The 17881-nt window shown below is 36.3% G+C and overlaps 2 protein-coding genes and 2 non-coding genes across 8 annotated transcripts in view; 2 read left to right on the forward strand and 2 right to left on the reverse strand.

Annotated features, from left to right (window-relative positions):
• Positions 1–1813: 1813 nt before the first annotated feature.
• Positions 1814–1885, reverse strand: TRNAD-GUC (transfer RNA aspartic acid (anticodon GUC)). Its single transcript has one exon. It is a non-coding gene; the product is annotated as a tRNA-Asp (tRNA).
• Positions 1886–3338: 1453 nt separating this feature from the next.
• Positions 3339–3410, forward strand: TRNAD-GUC (transfer RNA aspartic acid (anticodon GUC)). The gene has a single exon. It is a non-coding gene; the product is annotated as a tRNA-Asp (tRNA).
• A 6030-nt stretch (positions 3411–9440) lies between these two features.
• LOC101746080 (cilia- and flagella-associated protein 299) lies at positions 9441–12730 on the forward strand. Of its 2 annotated transcripts, none has more exons than XM_038013308.2 (4): positions 9441–9705; positions 10135–10312; positions 10718–10915; positions 12588–12730. In XM_038013308.2, the coding sequence occupies exons 1-4, from the start codon at positions 9536–9538 to the stop codon at positions 12654–12656; spliced, it is 615 nt and encodes a 204-aa protein (XP_037869236.1). In that variant the 5' UTR covers positions 9441–9535; the 3' UTR covers positions 12657–12730. The 2 variants fall into 2 exon arrangements, with proteins under 2 accessions (XP_037869236.1, XP_004921646.1); XM_004921589.5 differs by having other exon boundaries at positions 9443–9705; positions 12521–12730.
• The window catches only part of NOS1 (nitric oxide synthase 1), a 53138-nt gene continuing 47977 nt past the window's right edge, over positions 12721–17881 (reverse strand). For 2 of the 4 annotated variants that reach the window (XM_012690766.4, NM_001043498.1), the window contains 8 exon segments: positions 17615–17860; positions 17167–17320; positions 16657–16826; positions 15894–16104; positions 15661–15748; positions 15303–15579; positions 13934–14125; positions 12721–13669 (listed from right to left, as the gene is read on the reverse strand). In XM_012690766.4, coding sequence (XP_012546220.1) covers positions 13550–13669; positions 13934–14125; positions 15303–15579; positions 15661–15748; positions 15894–16104; positions 16657–16826; positions 17167–17320; positions 17615–17860 — 1458 coding nt within the window. In that variant the 3' untranslated portion in view covers positions 12721–13549. 4 annotated transcript variants of the gene reach the window in all.

A 17881-nucleotide genomic window follows, 5' to 3' on the forward strand; every position in this document is an offset into this window, starting at 1 on the left:
AAAATGCTCGGAATTATATAAAAACAAACAATTTTGTTTTTCCTTTGATGTGTCCCCCGTCGGGCAGTACAAAAGTTTAGGTCTTTTATTTATCGATTGAGGCATTACGAAGTCTGCCGGATCAGCTAGTACCTAATAAAGCTAAGTCGTACACTGTGTGCATTACTAATTTGTTCGTTATTACAAATTTAAGTCGCACACTGTGTGCATTACTAATAAAAATCTTACGTCACGGACGTTTTTTTCCGGTTAGGGTTCCATAAGGAACTTCGTTCCAAAAACACACTAGAGCCCGCGATAAATAATTTTAAGACGGTCGTTTCAATGTTAAATGAAATTTTTTTATTTTTTTTATTTTTTAAAAAACAATCACTCCACGTTAACTGGTCCCGTGATAAGTTCGTAAAGAACTTGTGTTACAGGTACTAGATAACGGATATAAATGTAAGATTTTTATTATACACATACATCTAATTAATATACATCCATAACCCTGGAAAAGACATTTATACTTATCATACAAATATCTTCCCTTGGCGGGATTCGAACCCGCGACCCCCTTGTGTAGTGACCATGTCACTTACCACTACACCAGACGGCCGTTTATAGCCGTTTATATAATTATAGCACTTTTATTAGGTTCGCATTAAATATAACGAGCATTTACATACAAAATTCGCATCTGTTAACTGACGAATGCGAGGAACCGCTGAAAACTTACAAACTAGTAAACTTGAAGCCGGTTGCAGTTTTGTTGTGAGACGCCTGACGCGTTCCGAAGCAACTTTGCTTATTTTCTTGTGTAATGCAAGGCTGGACTCCGGGAAATGCAAATGGCGGAAGCAAACCTCAACAGCGTTTCGTTGGAGTTTGAAGTTATGTAGAAACTAGCGACCCGCCCTCGCTTCGCTTCGGAAACATTAAAGCACACATGAAACAAAAAATAAAACAAAAAAAAATAAAAAAAGTAGCATAAGTTCATCAGGGACATTGTCGGCTTCTAATGGAAAAAGAATTTTTCAAATCGGTCCAGTAATTTCGGAGCCTATTCGAAACAAACAAACAAACAAATCTTTCCTCTTTATAATATTAGTATAGATTTTAATTCAGAAAACATATTATTACTAGAGGTCCTGCAGTAGTCGAAATTCGACTATAATTAATTGGAATTATAAGTTTGTGTACTATTATGATTGTATTTCATACTTCTAAAATCACAAATTTCGCCAAGACTACACTATAAAAAATATTAACAAAGACAAACAATATTTAATCTATTCTCAATTTGACAACAGACGTCAAGAACAAAAGTTTGACAATAAATAGTATGCATGCGTGTGGGCGTCAAATACATGGTATGTAGTGTGTGTAATGTTTTCTTTATTGATTTAATGTATCTTTATGTATTATTTAAAAAAAATATTAGCATTGTGCACTTTCTCTCTATATTCTCTATAAGTGTGGAAAAATTCATACTCCTCCATCCGCGCAATTTTCGTAAAAGGGATACAAAGTTTTTGCTTCACGTATTATAATATTATATAGATTTTACTGAATTAAAAATACGACACTTTTGTAGATTGCCAATAGTTCCCAAAGACAAAAAAAAGAATATAGAATTTTAATTAACTGATAGTGGTGATAAGTGTGTAGAACTTGTTTATTGTTTTGTAAGCATTATCTTTTTATTTTCTATCTTCAATAATATATTATAATAAAATATACAGTTATTTTATCACGGGATAAAATGCTTGATAAGAAAGACTTTTTGGTACAAATAAATATAAGATTAGAAAAACAAATGCAAAAAGATCTCTCCGGCGGGGAATCGAACCCCGGTCTCCCGCGTGACAGGCGGGGATACTGACCACTATACTACCGAAGACGTTAGCAACTAGGCGAAATAGTGTGTCTATTACATTTCAAAAATTTCTCACTAATATTGTCTATTTGAAAGTAAAATAAATAAAAAAAAAGAACAAAAACATCCAAAGATCTCTTCTACTGACAGTTAAAGAAGCGAAAGCGCACTCTTGGAGGCCAATACTTATTTTACACGAATGTTTTAAAGGCTATCTTACTGCGTGTAGTATCATCTCCTGTGAGCGTTGGGAAGATACATCAGAGAAAAAATAGCGGGTCTCTTTTCACGAGGCTTTCTCAAACATTAAAGAAAAACGCACACATGCGCGAAATTCCATAATAATATAAAGAAGGTTTGTCCAAAGCCTTGCAACATTTACTTGTGCAATGCTTAAGATTGCTGAAGAAAAAACTTGCCTTTTTTATTGCCCTTGTAGACAGAGAAGCATACCGCCCACCTGATGGTGAGTAGTTACCGCCGCCCATGTTCTTCAGCAATCCCAGGGGCAGAGCCAAGCCGCTGCCTACCATTGAATACTCACCACAAGCCTCCTCGTTTGAAGAAGGACATGTCATAGCGCGCGGGAAACAGCGTGAAGGGGAACTCATTCCAAAGCCGGATGGTACGTGGCAAAAAAGCTCTCTGGAAACGCACTGTGGATGAACGTAGTGGCTCCAGGTAGTATGAATGAATGGTAGCGAGCGGGCTGCCTTCGTTAGCCGTATTATAGCACATAATCGACGATAGCCAGGTTCGCCGTTGACGGATCGCGTCATTACGGATCCTCCCGATCCATTAACGGTACTTTTAGGTGCGTCAAGCACCCGTCACCGTCCTCCCTGAACCCGTCGCCTGTGACTAAGAGCTCGACGAGTAAATTAACACAGCCCACTGAGTTTCTAGCCGGATCTTCTCAGTGGGTCGTGTTTCCGATCCGGTGGTAGATTCTGCGAAGCACTGCTTTTCTGCTAGGTCACTGCTGCTAGGGCCTGTGTTAGCAACACACCCGGTTTAAGCCCCGTAAGCTCACATACTCGCCCGGTTACGCTGACGTAGATAGCCTCTCAAGACTATCATCAACTTGGGTATGAAAAAAAAAAGTTTACGGACACATCAAGGAGGACGACTGATGGCTTTCATAAAATAAGAAAAATATTAGGCGGCACAATAAAAAAAATAATATTATCACTATATTATATTACTTATTTGTATATAATTTAAACGTCCCCAATACCTTAAATAAAAAATTATGTTAAAAAACAAACAAAGAAATGTTTAATAACGGCTACTTGCGGCCTTTTAAGCTGGATAAAAAAAGTTAAGTAATATTTTTAATTCTATACATCTACTTTCGCTTGGGCATTTCGAAAATCACTCTTACTTTCTTTGGTAATACCTATATTACTTTCGAATTTCTATTGTTATTTTTCGTATTATCTAAGTGTATATGATAATTTAGCATCAGCAACCACAGTCTTCGGTAGTATAGTGGTCAGTATCCCCGCCTGTCACGCGGGAGACCGGGGTTCGATTCCCCGCCGGAGAGATCTTTTTGCGTTTTTTTTTTCATTTGATATTTTGGCATTATCGTATCTATCGGCTTAAATTTATTATCGTTTTGATAGTATTATAATGTTAGTATAATAACCGGCAAACTTCTTGAGCATTTGTTGACGTAGTGGGGGTAAGTTTGCGCATGGTACACTCACGTGCAAAAACATTACTTACTCTGCGTCATAATGCTATTAAATTATTAAAATCAACATATGTATTTATTTATATATTTATTAGAACATCAACAAAACATATAGGTTAATAATTGTAATAATTTAATCTTGGGGTAAAATAGATATTCCTTATATTAAGTCAAAACTAGAGCTGTTGCCAGGTCTTGGTTCAGTTAAAGCGAAGCTGGTATTTGTAATTTTTTTTTCGTTATCATAATCTTGACCATCATCATCATCACTGTTTTCATCACCCGAGTCGCTATCATCGTGATGAGTCGACATAGGGCTCATCGGCGTAGTTTACAACTCGGTCGATTCGGTCTTCTTTTTTGTCTATAATTAATTATTTTTTGAAGATATTCGATTCGTAGTAATCGAATGTTACTTTTTTCATTTACCAGCTTCCGATTATTTTCTGTTCTTTTTTTCCATCTGAAGCCTAGCTCTTTCATAATTCGTCGTAAGCTTCGTTCCGAGCCATTAAAATTTATATCTTCTTTAAATTCTTCGAAGCCTTTCTACGGTACGGAGTTTCGCTGCTTGTTATGTAGTTATTATGATTACATCTTTTTATTACAGATTGAACGAAACTATCCATTCCGGTAACTTTCTTCTTCCCTGATCTTTTCTTACCCGGAGTCCGAAACACGGCGAGCAAGCCAGAGCCTTTAGCTTCGTTAACAATGCACCTAACAGTACTCACTGATGTTTTTGTTGCTTCCGAAGTCTGTTTTAATTTTTCCATATCATTCTTCCCCGGTTTTATAATGAAGCAATATACGTCGTACACAAATTTTCTACCCTTTCTTTTAAGTACTACACCAGTTTGTCACGGCATAGTGTATGTTTTATAAAAAATCAACAAACACTCAACAAATAGCAATGGCAACAAAGTCCACAAGCAATTATAACTAATAACTTAACGATTAATAACGATAGACTTTCCACTGCACGCAAGCGTACTTTTGGGAGCAAGCGGAATGAGGGCGCGGTGCGGGACGCAAGGTTCGACTGATCTACCAATATCGCGCTCGATACGATTTCCCCTGCCGTCGCGCCTCACCCTCACCACCAAAGTGACCTAAAATTCGGTTCTGCGCAGTCAAGGTCATTTGCTCAAGAAGTTTGCCGATTACTATAATAGCATCACAAGTGTTTTTGTGATTAAATCTCGTACTTGATCAAATTCATAGTTACAATACCATTTTTAAATTAATTTAGCGAGTTATATTTACTTTTTTTAGAGCATGATTAATGCGGCTACTTGTAAGTACGTCATGAACATGTTTTTTGTGAATGAAAAAACCATGAGTAATCAAAACATAACTGACAACACCAAATTAATTTAAGACTAATTTACCCGCACCCAGCTTCCAAATTCCCTTCGAGTGACTTCATCAAATTGAAGATCAAGAAATAAATCGAATTACACGCGTACACAACCGCGTAATATCGTGAATTTATTTTAAATAACATGCTTATTTTGCTCGGGTTAGCGGACCACTTAAATGCTACTCGATAAAATTACCTTCGTATCATTACGTCGCGTCGGAAATTTGAGGGGGCGTTCCAGACTGGAAATTGTACTGTGATTATTTTGGGGTTTTTTAAGGCTGTTCTTGCTACGTCCGGAAGGTTAGGTGACGGGCTCAACCTGAGAGAATTTGCTAACAAGCCCCAGCAAGAGTAGTGCTTCGCAAAATCTACCACCCCACTGAGAACATCCGGCGAGAAACTCCCACTGAGTTGTATCTGAGCTGTATTTTTTTTTTGTAATAAAATGTTTGTGCGCGGAGGAGTTTCGAGTTCTTTGGACAAATTGCCAGAGAGGTGACAATTTAGATAAGCTGCTGGTAACAGGCAAGGTATGCGGAAGAAGGCCCAGAAGCAGAAGTCCAATGCATTCGGTCGAACCAGATATGCTGCACTCTTAACATTTCAGTTCACGTTGCTACCCACACAGCTGAGGATGGGCAGGAGTGACGGATAACCTAAGAGAAAGTTATTAGAGAAGGCCACGACCCTCAGCATTGTGGATTATGGACGTAAGGAGGATGCCTTAAAAAAAGCAATCTTTGGTGCCGGCTACGTATTCTGCGTTTATTGTATGCTGCTCTAAAACAGCCCGTTTGTGAAAAACCCGTCTGCTTTTTCCACAAATTTGTCGTAAATCATTGATGAACTGACTCGTTATTTTATACTCTTACGGATCTAGCTTGGCGCAAATAACTCACTAATATGATCAAATAATGTTTACTAAATTCAAGATCGATGTGATTTTTTACAAAACAATAATGAATTTTATTTCAGACTCTTAGGATATAGATAAAAGGTTTCTTTTGCTCACGGACATCGAGAATCCCAGACTTTCCACAAAGGCACTAGTATTATTCTGAGTCATTTGGATTAAAAAAAAACACTAAGTACCATTTATATCTCAGTAAACATTTGAATACATAACAAAATATGATATACGAAAAAAGAAAGGTACAGCAAATTGTATTATGATGTAAAATCAGCGGTTTTATCTAAAAGCGATCGTCAAAGATACTTACTTAAAGACAAAGAATTATAGCTCTAATCGGCAAAAGATCTTGCTTATGGTCAAAAGAGATTAAATGATAATCCAGTCCATTATTGGATTTTCCACTACGGCCGTCTGGATAATGTACGTCAATAAATAAAAATATATCATAGCGATGATAAAATACATCTTTATATTTTATGAAATTTAATCAACTCCTTTTTTAGTCTAAATGTATCTCGTATAAGATGCTTATAAGCAATTTAAAATACAACTGGAATGCGTCCCACCTCAAACTTCATCACATTTGATTGAGAATCACGTGGTACAAATTTCTTGAATATCGCTCATGCAATACTTAAATGTTAGTAAATATTCTACTACTGCTCTAAATCCCTAAATGCTAAAACGTGTAGCGTGTGCGCCAGTAATGGGAGCGATGCGTGAGGGATTTGCTAAGTGACTAGACGCACACCAAAATTTACGGGTTAATCAGACCGCGTATAATAGTTTTCCCATACACAAGCTAAGTCTTACTAGATTATAAACCCGTAAAATTAAGAAAAACACATTTTATAGCATATTATAGCGTTAATGACATTATTTTTCTTCATTGTCAAGATTTATTCTTTTAATAACTGAAGCGTTATTTGAACTTAATGATTAAATTATAGTAAGCTCCCTAGAAGCATTAGAGTCCAATAACATTGCTATTACAAACGCAGTGGATTTACAAAAGGCTTTTAAACTAGTCCGTGCATTGGGGTCATGCGACACGGGAGTTCCGTATACAGGGCCAGTATTATGTGTTAAAGGATTTATTCACTGTAAAAGGCTCCTGAAAACGCCGTATTAACTTAACATCTTTATTTTATGAATTCATTGTTTTTCTTTAAAATTACAATTAGGCTCGTTTTGTTCTTTACGCAATTAATTTATTTGATATTTAGAAACTGTAATTTGGTGCTTGGTAATCAACCTAAGTATATATTGGTGATTCTGGGCATATGAAACATCGGTTAATCAATAAAGGTATTTTTTTTGGGCCAAACTTCTTACGAGAACCCGAGCCTAGAGGGTGGGCAGGGTATGTGGGACTGGTCCGCAGATTTTGAGAGCTGGCCGCACGCTTAAGGGATGGAAATTAGGGCCTTACCCACTAAACGACTCCCTTGAACTCTCGTCCAAGCGTCCGATCCCTCCGACGTCCAAAGTACTTAAAAACTGCACGTTATTTATCGTTATTTATAGTTAAAATCAAATTTGGCCTGATGTGAACCTGTCTATATTATATTCAATGGATTCTTACAAGGTTTTTATTATTTATCTTCTCAGGTTTCCGATTTTTCACCGCTGTTGCAAAATTCATCACCAAGGGCTTTTTTATTGCTTTGATGAGTGGACGATCTCACAGCTTACCTGGTGTTAAGTTGTTACTGGAGCCCATAGACATCTACAATGTAAATTCCGCCACCCACTTTGAGATATGAGTTCTATAGTCTCTGCATAGTTACAACGGCTGCTCCAGTCTTCAAACCGAAACGCATTTTACTGTTTCACGGTAGAAATCGGCGGGGTGGTGGTACCTACCCGTGCGGACTCACAAGAGGACCTACCACCAGTAATTACGCAAATTATAATTTTGCTGGTTTGGTTTTTATTACACGATGTTCACCGTGGAAGTCAATCGTGAACATTTGTTAAAATACGTATTTCGTTAGAAAAATTTGTACCCGCCTGCGGGGTTTGAACTACTTTGAACACGGGTGCATCGCTAGATACGAATGCACCGGACGTCTTATCCTTTAGGCCACGACGACTTAAGCTGACAGACAGGTAGACAAACAGCTGCGAGTAGGATGTCAGAAGCAGACACATTTTTTAACCACTTTATGGTAGGTTTTTGCGTGTTACCGCTGGGACACAACGATTCGCTCCGGTAGCGTATGCTCACGGTATCGAAAGTTTTTTCAGGACACGTTAAAAATGAATTGTTTTTTTACTATCCCCAACACTGAATTCCGTTTCCTTTATAATCCGAAGCAGTTGCTCAAGTTGTAAAAAAATTCTACTTAAAACTTGAAACTACACAATATCCAGTCAGTCTCTAGCTCATGATATAAATAACATTTACATGACAAAGAAATGTTATGAAATCACAAAGGCGCCCATCCATATTGCAGTATCGGCAAATAGACGAAGGGTACTTTAAGAGCCATTGAAATGTATCAAACGCTTTCCTGGTCATAAAATATTGATTGGGCTCTGCTCTCTTGCTGTTTAATAAATATGATATCGTCAGTATTCTACGGAGTTGTTTGGGGGTATTTTCCGTTTACTCTTGACCTGACTTCTTAAGTTTATCAAATCGATATAGAATCACGGTTAGGACATACGTGGACATACATATATGTTAATTTAAATGCTTAACGGTCAACCGGTCAGGGAAAAAGTATATCCATAATTAGATAATAATGGTGTTTTCTATTGTTTAAGAAGTATATTACGGTAGGCAGCAGACATACTATACCTATAGAATTTTTGGTATCCGCTTTGGTAACTATTCTAATAACAATAGATAACGCCATCTTGTTGTGTCTTTAAAGCGGTTAGTTGCCCTCAATTAAGAAAAATAGTATTATTATTCGCCACTAGATGTCGGGAAGAGTTGATTATTGAAAACACAAATAAAACAACATTTTCTGAAAATCAATCGTAGCTAGATCGATTTATCGCCCCCGAAATCCTCTGTGTACTAAATTTTATGAAAATCGTTGGAGCCGTTTCCGAGATTTAGATTATATACATATTATTATATATTAATATACAAGAATTGCTCGTTTAAAGGTATAAGATATGTGAGTTATACATGCTAAAATTTTACTATCTCCATACTTTTAAAATGTTCTAAAGTTCTATTTTTTCTCTCCTTTACGAGCTCAAAGTCAAGCTAGTAGCTACGTTCAGAAGAAGGTTATTGAGGACAATAATTCTACTACGATTGTGTTAAAGAAATCTAGTAGCAATAAATAAAGGTCGTTGAGGTCATGTAACCATGGCCACCGAATAATCAGACTGAATGTTTTCATTGCACGATACGATCTTTTCACTTCGAAAAGGGAAATAGATTTCAGAATTTAGTGTGTTCGGATTAGACTTTGTTTTTCAATTCTTTATTCTCTAAATTTAATTTTTAACAGCGGTTTACGGCTCCGTATACCTCGAGAGGTGAGGCTCACTGACACCAGAAATGTCATACGTTTAGTACACTTTACAATTACATTATCTGACCTGAAATCAAATGACCAAGCAAACGATAACTTTTTGTCATTTTGCTGTCAACGTCATTGTCACTCCCAAATTCAATGTACCCTTTTGTAGAATTTCGATAATTTTTTATATAAATTTAAGTTTTAAAGCATGGCGATGGCTGAAAAAAAGAACGAATACCCCCCGGGAGTGGAAGCGGATCGTAGGCTATTGCCATTCGTGACTTGGGAGGAGTATTTAGATTCTTTGATAGATATCGCTGACCTGAGGAACCTGAGAAGCACAGCTGCTGCGAGGACGGTAGCTGCGCTTGGTTACAGGTATTTCGCATCTGGTTCGAGAGCAGAATATAAAAATATGAGCTCAGTTTAATAAACAGTTAAAACTCAAAAAAGGCACTTGTCATTAATATCTATACTAATATATAAATCTACAGTGGTTTTTATGGATGTTCCGTTATAACTACTGAACCATGCGTCCGATTGACTTGAAGCTTGGTATCCATGTAGAAAATACATGTACTTATTGGATAGGCTAATATTTATATGAGTGTTGGACTCCCTATACCAGTTGCGGGGGCGTTAATGATGAGAATCTCTGTGGGGGTGAGAAATAATAATGTTAACTTTAAATGCCCAGAGAAGCGGACGGGTACAGCTAGTCATTTAAAAAGCCTATTGAAAACGAAGAATCAGGTTTTTTAATTATTCACTTTTGTATTTCGAGTCTCATTCAGGATTTGATTTTAGAGCGAACGGCGATACTCTGTCGGAAAAGGAGTTCTACACCCGCCGTGCTGTCATAAATGAGATCGTGTATCCAACTGTTAAAGCCTACGTGCTGGTTAGCGAAGGTGTAGTTATCGATGATCCTTTCAGTAGGGAACTAGCTATTAGAGAACGAGCCAACAGGGTCGGGATTTTACAGGTATGTACAACTGCCCAGTCTCAGGTCCAGGTGCTCGGACATTTGATCAATCCACGATTTTACTGGTGGTAGGACCTCTAGTGAGTCCGGACGGGTAAGTACCACCACCTCGCCTATTTCTGCCGTGAAGCAGTAATGCGTTTCGGTTTGAAGGGCGGGGCAGCCGTTGTAACCATACTGAGATCTTAGAACTTATATCTCAAGGTGGGTGGCGCATTTTCGTTTTAGATGTCTATGGGCTTCGGTAACCACTTAACACCAAGTGGCCCGTGAGGTGGTCCACCCATATAAGCAAAAAAAAGACAAAATATTGCAAATTTTCCTACAAAATACTAAAATAACGACTTGTCTGCTATTAATAACATTAAGTATCATATACATACATAACATTCAGTCCGATTTCAGTCCATTATATTCATTCGACACTTCACAAAAGGGGGCTTCGAAATATCCGGTTACATAGATTACGCACATCGCTTGGTCTCGGAGAACTGGGCTCAGTTCTTCAGATCGAAGAAGATGCTTTGGCCCAGAGATAAAGACCTGGGATATTATCATTGGCGTCACGGAACCGTTAGGAGCAACATCAGCAGAAATTATAAGGTCAGTTTTTAGTTATTACATATGTAAAGTAAATCGACAATATAATGGCATTTAACTGTTTTATTTTACGTTACTTCCAGTCAATAAAAAAATGTAGATCAGAGTTGATATTTTTTTCTTTTTTCTCAAGATATGGATATTTTTTCCGGCTTATAAGATATGTCTGTTCGTTGTACTAGCAAAGTATTTTAGACGAATAACTACAAAAGAAAGTAAGCAACAGAATAATAGTTAATTCGTTGTGCCAAATAATCAATAAAGTATTCTTGGACATTGATTTATGCCAGTACCGTCTCACTAACCGTGTCTTCCACTTAACATGATCATATTTTTACAACACAAAAAGGTTCGAATATTTTGGTACGCTATTCATAATTCTATCAACGAAAAGACATCAACACCCTCGTTTTTACGACACAATTTTTCTATACTCTTGTGCGAAAACATTTGCCTTGGAAATTTGGTAAACTTCTACTCAAATTATAGAATTCCTGAAGAATTTCTTTGTTCCTATGTCTTTGTCTTGAGAAATTATCATTTGGATGTGAAAATTTCCCGTTTCTATTTCGTATTTTGAAGAAAATTCTGGTATATGTATGTGCTGACCTAATTGGTCGTGCAGTAACTACATGTAATCGTCATTAAATCTTGCAAGCCAAAACCAACTTGGTTCCCCATTAAGATTCGTCTTAAGTATAATAAGTATTTGAAAAATAACGAATAATAATTAAAAAAAAACATTAAAATACACGCTTTTGTGGCTAGCCGAAAATTAACTGTTAACTTTGAGCAATTAAATCCTCTGTCTGATGATAGGTTCTGTGACTATCGCGGTTTTAATGAGGATTTAGGATTCGATTTCAAGAATGAGTATGAGAAATAGCTATCATGTCCAAGGAAGGCAGCAGACGCCTACACGTCTTAGTACGTGGCACAAGACGTCAACGTGTTTTAACCGTCCGTACCGTCGTAAATCTTGAATCCCCCAATCAAGATGATTGGATAATTTTATTAATTTTTTTGTATCCTCGACGATATCTCACGAGTGTGCGAAGATTCAATTCAATTCAATACTTTAAAGTACGTAGAAATCACTTTCGAATATGTTACACAGATATTCGAATACATACATAGATATATACCAAGCTAATGTTAAGAATGGCAATGTAGTGTGACGTGTTTGAAGCTTCAAGATTATCCAGAAACAATTTCGATATCGAGTGAAGGTTTTAGCTCGGTTGAATTCTGGCATAGTTCAGTAATAGCTTTCCTTGTAGCGATAGACTGTGTCTCGTGAAAGTTATTTGCGTTATGTCGAAAACAAGTTATAATGACATTATTTTGGTCATGTTTAAATGTAGTTGGGAAAATTTCAGGCCTAGGTACTTATTTGGGGTTTGATTTGTTTGCATGTTTAATTGCATGTTTCAATAAATTTGAACTATCTATTTTTGTACCAAAATCTTTATTGAAAATTATCAGGAATATTATTTGAAAAAAATTCCTAAATGATGTACCCAACTTCAAAATTTTAGCGCTATGACTATCAACTTTGTATTTCTTCCGTATTCTGACCCATATTACCAAAAATTAAATTATTTCTAGCCACTTATGGATCCGGATAGAGGGTTATTATTTCAAAACAGACACGATCACAAAATCATATGTCCAGATCCCCAACAAGACCCAGGGCAGAATACAACGAAGACCAGGATATACTCACCTAGATATACCCAAGTAGAAATATACGATCATGTCGTAAGACGAAAAACATAAACGAAGTCGCAAGAAAATCAATAAAACAGTTTTAATGTTTATGTGTCTTTTATTTTAGTGTACTTATGATCTAATGACCATTTACAATATGTCAAACACTGAAAATGCTTCATTTAACTTAAAATATAAAAATTAATAATACTGGATAATATAATCATAGGATTGTACAAATATAAATAATTAATAATCGTAGTGATTGTAAAATACTCGTAGAAGAGTGCCATATTATTATTTTTAGGAACCAATAAAAGCTAACCAATTTAAAGGAGTAAAATAAATTTTTATGGTTAATTTTAAAATAAATAATAACTTATTATTTCTGCAACGGATTCTTTAGATTTGATTCGAGATCTGCTCAGATATTATTTTACTTATTTCAAGAAACATAAGTTATGAGAAACTTGCGCTCGCAGATTTTCAGATTTTTTTTTAAATATAACCTCTTTATGTTATTTTCGGCTGTTACTTCTGACAAGTTGTCGCGCCAATTTCGATATCGCCTCCGCTGTGAATAGGATGACAGCGAAACGTGAATCTTAGACGACGTGTCACATGGAGTTGTCGCTTAGCGTGAACATGGTGTAAGAGTGATGTGACGGTGAACTATAACCATTAGGGTACCTTAACAATGCGGCCCGTTATAAACTTTATAGAAGTAATAATTGCTGGATCGTCTTCATTTGAGGCGATGATATTTCAATTATAGATCAGTATTGTAAGCTACATATGCTACCACAAAATCATTATCAAGTTTATTATGCTTAAGAAACAAATATAAACTTTTTACTGCTCAATTTGAGCTAACGTTTGCAATTAGATTTAAAATCAATTTAATCTAAAATGTATTGTAGAAAAACTTTAAGTTTGTGACTTCTGTGATTCCTGCCTTGTCCTTTTAGCGAATTCTCTTGATGCACTTTGAACTTCTGCTGTTCTCAGAGTGATCCCGAAGATATCTTCGTGGTATCTGTTTTCATCCTAAAATAAAAAGGATAAACACTACAAATCAGACTGATTAGGTTTTCACGTTACCCTCATGTTTAAATTTGATTCTAAACTAGTATTATAAGCTTTCTGATTTAAATAAATAAATAAAATAACTTATGTTAGGGATGTCGAAATAGGTTCGTCCGGTAACCTTAATAAAATTGCTTCAAATTTTTTATTTGATTGACATGCTTCCTTTCCGTATCCACCTATAATTATACTAAAAATACTCAACTGCATCAAAATACTACTCACCATCAAGTTCAAGATGAACTCTTCATATTCTTGCTCAGTCATTTTGGCATGTTTCTTCATGATTTCTTTTAATTTCTGTTGAACTTCTTCAGCCATTTTACAATCACCACAAACGTAGAAATGTCCGTTTTCGTCTAGAAGCATCCGTGAGATTTCGGCACCCTCGTCCTCCAGTAGCGTTTGGATGTGTTTCTGTAAAATTAAATAAATTAATTGATCATATTTCATAACGTTACCTAAGACCAACGAGTATATTGCTCGGTCATCGTTCTCGTCGAACCCGTCGTTTGCAACAAAGGGTTCTGGTGGTAGGACCTATTGTGAGTCCGCACGGGTAGGTACCACCGCCCCGCCTATTTCTGCCGTGAAGCAGTAATGCGTTTCGGTTTGAAGGGTGGGGCAACCGTTGTGACTATACTGAGACCTTAGAACTATATCTCAAGGTGTGTGGCGCATTTACGTTGTAGATGTCTATGGGCTCCAGTAACCACTTAACACCAGGTGGGCTGTGAGCTCGTCCACACATCTAAGCAATAAAAAAAAAGGGCTCGGCGAGTAAATTAACCCACAGACACAGCCTACTAAGTTACTCGCCGGAACTTCTCAGTGGGTCGCGTTTCCGATCCCGTAGCAGATTTTGCCAAGGACGGTTTTTTCGAGAATTAGTTTTAGCAACGTCTCCAGGTTTGAGCCCCGTGAGCTCACCTACATGTTAGGGTTACGCTAAAATGGCCTCTCAAGGCCATCAGTTTAGGTAGGCTAAGAAAAAGAAGAAGAGTATATTGCATGATCTCTGATAGATCAGTGCTTATTATTAGTCGCTTTGCTAGCGCTCAAAATTTGCTGCACAATATATTATACCAAGAAGGCCTGTATTATTATTAATTGAAATTCAATTAATAATATATGATATTTAATTTGCAATTCAAGCAATAACATAATATAATATACTTTATTTAATATGCCTTATTTTAGACGCAAATCTATGTACATGTATCGCACCGAAGGCTGTAAATTTACTTTTCGCATTCATGTGCGAAATTCATTTCCCAATACCCATTTCGCACTGTTATAATATACATATATAGTTATAATAATATTATTCCGCTATGTACATTCTTTGTTTACTTTATTTTGAATTAAAATATACTTCAACAGTGTTTGCATCTCGTTGACGTTTGACATGTCTTTCAAATATAATATAATTTTAATTTAAATAGTTTTGAATTCAATGAACGTTTTTTTTTTTTAAATCTTATAACATATATACATATAACATAATAATATTCTGTGATGATATAGTGAAAAATAATGAGATAAAACCTACTCTATTGGGTAATTCTCCAAAATACCTTACTCAGTACTATACCTTTTCAACAGAGTCTTCCCTAGAAAGTGCCAAGAAAACTTTGCTCAATACTCCATCGGCTAACGCTTTTTCTTTTTCTTCTTTATACAAATCCATTCCTCTGTTTCGGCAACCGAAGAACAACCAGACAGGACCTGGTTTTTGTTTGTTCGGTATCAAATTCTTGATCTGATGCTTTCTGTGATGCCAAAATCCTCTGAACGGCGCTATACCAGAGCCGGGGCCGACAAGAATAAGCGGTGCTGATAAATCTTTAGGCATATGGAAGCTTGGTGCACTGTAAATTTTGCAACACAAGTTAGTCTTTGTAAATTAATTGTGAACATCGATAAACTGATATAATCGCCAAGAAACTCACCGTCTTATGAAAACTAGGGCTTCGTCCTCCGGTTTTAGATTTTGTAGGTATGTAGAGCATACTCCATAATGCATCGGGCCTTGTCCGTCTGTTAAAATTTCATTTTGGCATCAGTATTTTTTTTTAGGTATTAGTTAAATTAAAAAATCCCGAATAAAAACAAATCAAAGATATGGGTATCTAGTTTCATTCCTATTAATTTAAATTAAATTCAATTCAATTAGATAACTTACTCTGTGTCCTGTAAACAACAACAGCGCATGTGATGTGAATTCTATGAGGATGCGCTAGTGGTGATGAAGATATGGAGTAGAACCTCGGCTGTAACGATGGTAGTAGGGCCGCTAGCAAAGATGCTTGAGGTCGACATGAAGGGAACTGCGCTAGTACTTCGGCCAAGTGTGGATAGTGGAGATGCCTCCAGTCGTCGTATTTGTTGGAATCCTAGAAGAGTTAAATGTTCATTAATAGCAAAAATATCGTGCCATCTGACCTCCTTGATCTGGGAGGAACCAACGGATTACACAGAAGTCGTCCCGATCTAAAAGATAAAACGCCTGGCTACTCAGGTCTAGAGATGTAACTGTATTGGTGTTCGAACCCCGCAGACAGGTAGCAATTTTTCAGATGAAACACGTATTTCACAAACATTCATGACTTCCACGGTGAAGGAACATCGTTTAATAAAAATCAATCCCGCGCTATTATAATTTGCGTAATAGGACGTCTTGAGTCCGCACGGGTAGGTACCCCCACTGCCTATTTCTGCCGTGAAGCAGTAATGCGTTTCAGTTTGAAGTGTGGGTCGACTGTGGAAGGGTCGTAACCACACCCTCAGCATACAAGTATACAGTAACATTACATTATTGTATACTTTTATAGATTTTCATTATTGACTGAATTAAGTCAAACAATAAGTGATAGTGTTATAAGAGACAACCACAATAAACATTAACAGAACTTTTTCCATGGTTTATGAAAAAAGGAAGTTCTTACTATGGCTAATTCTTTAAGTTGGGCAGCATCATTCTGGTCAGTGCAAGCTTTAGATAAGTATTTCAGTACAGTCGTTGACGGTGGTGTCGTGATGTCAAGAAATCTCGTAAATATCTGTCGTATCGTTACCGCTGGTAATCTTTCATGTTGCTCCCATGTCTTTATAGCACCTAGAAGAGAAATATACGAGCAGCTTGTTATAACGAATCATTATAATTTTTACACGACATTTCATATCATTAATTTCTTTAAAGAGATTTATTATATGTATTTAGGTGTAATTCAAGTATGACGTAAACCATTATCTATGATATTAAAGGCTTAAAGGTCACCCGACTGTGCATCGCAATAAAAACTTAAAAGATGAAAATTGAACTACAAAGAACTATAAGGAGAATCAAAAGTGTTTTTTTTATTTTATTTACATAAGTTCTACAATATTTGGACATCGTAAATATGTTCATACGCTTTTTATGATCTCTATTGTATTATTTAATTTATTCATATTACCTGTAGGTGTCAACGTCTCCTTCATCACTTGTAATTGAACAGTTTTATCATAGTCGTCAACATCTTTCATCCTCTCTAGTACTGCATCTACTATTTCTTTTCTATTACAAGCCAAAACTCCGACGTGATCTCCTGGATCGTATTTGAATTCAGTCTAAAATAAATTGGTTATTTAGTTATAGCAAAGAAAGAACAAACAGAAATTTTAATGCGCTTTACTACTTTGATTTATTCAATATTTGAAAATGAAGGTTCCACGTATATCATAAATATCAAGGTGATTTTTGCAATGTTATAATATCATCTCTTTGCATACAGTTTAAAAAAAAAAACTATTCGCTAAATACAAATACCTAATTCGTAATTTTGGATTAGTTAATTTATGTCAGCAATTCCAGCTATCTGTTAGTATAAATTTCAAAAACTACAACATTAAGATCATACTTACTTCTGGTTGCATATCAACAAATACTGTGGCCCGATCCGCTGAGAAGTCCCCTAGGTTTTTATTCTCTTTAACTTTACAAGTAATGAGCTGTTTTCTGAAGCTGGCCTCCAGAGCTGCCTTTAGCTTTGTATCTCCCTGATATTTTCCGAAACGTACTGTCTCTTCTGTCAGCGGTACGTCACCCAAAGCTTTCTTTGCATCTTTTACCATGTCGTTTTCATCTAAGCAAAACGTTTCACAGGCAACCTTAAAATTAGTAGTGAATTT

The sequence above is a fragment of the Bombyx mori genome, chromosome 10, assembly GCF_030269925.1.
Source record: "Bombyx mori chromosome 10, ASM3026992v2".
Lineage (NCBI taxonomy): Eukaryota > Metazoa > Arthropoda > Insecta > Lepidoptera > Bombycidae > Bombyx > Bombyx mori.

What these genes read in the sequence shown, in the direction of transcription:
- LOC101746080 (XM_004921589.5), top strand. Translation starts at nt 9,536, where the DNA reads ATGGCGATGGCTGAAAAAAAGAACGAATACCCCCCGGGAGTGGAAGCG. An exon ending in GTAGCTGCGCTTGGTTACAG is followed by an intron (nt 9,706 to 10,134) that starts GTATTTCGCATC and finishes ATTTGATTTTAG; the next exon opens with AGCGAACGGCGATACTCTGT. An exon ending in ACATCAGCAGAAATTATAAG is followed by an intron (nt 10,916 to 12,520) that starts GTCAGTTTTTAG and finishes AATTATTTCTAG; the next exon opens with CCACTTATGGATCCGGATAG.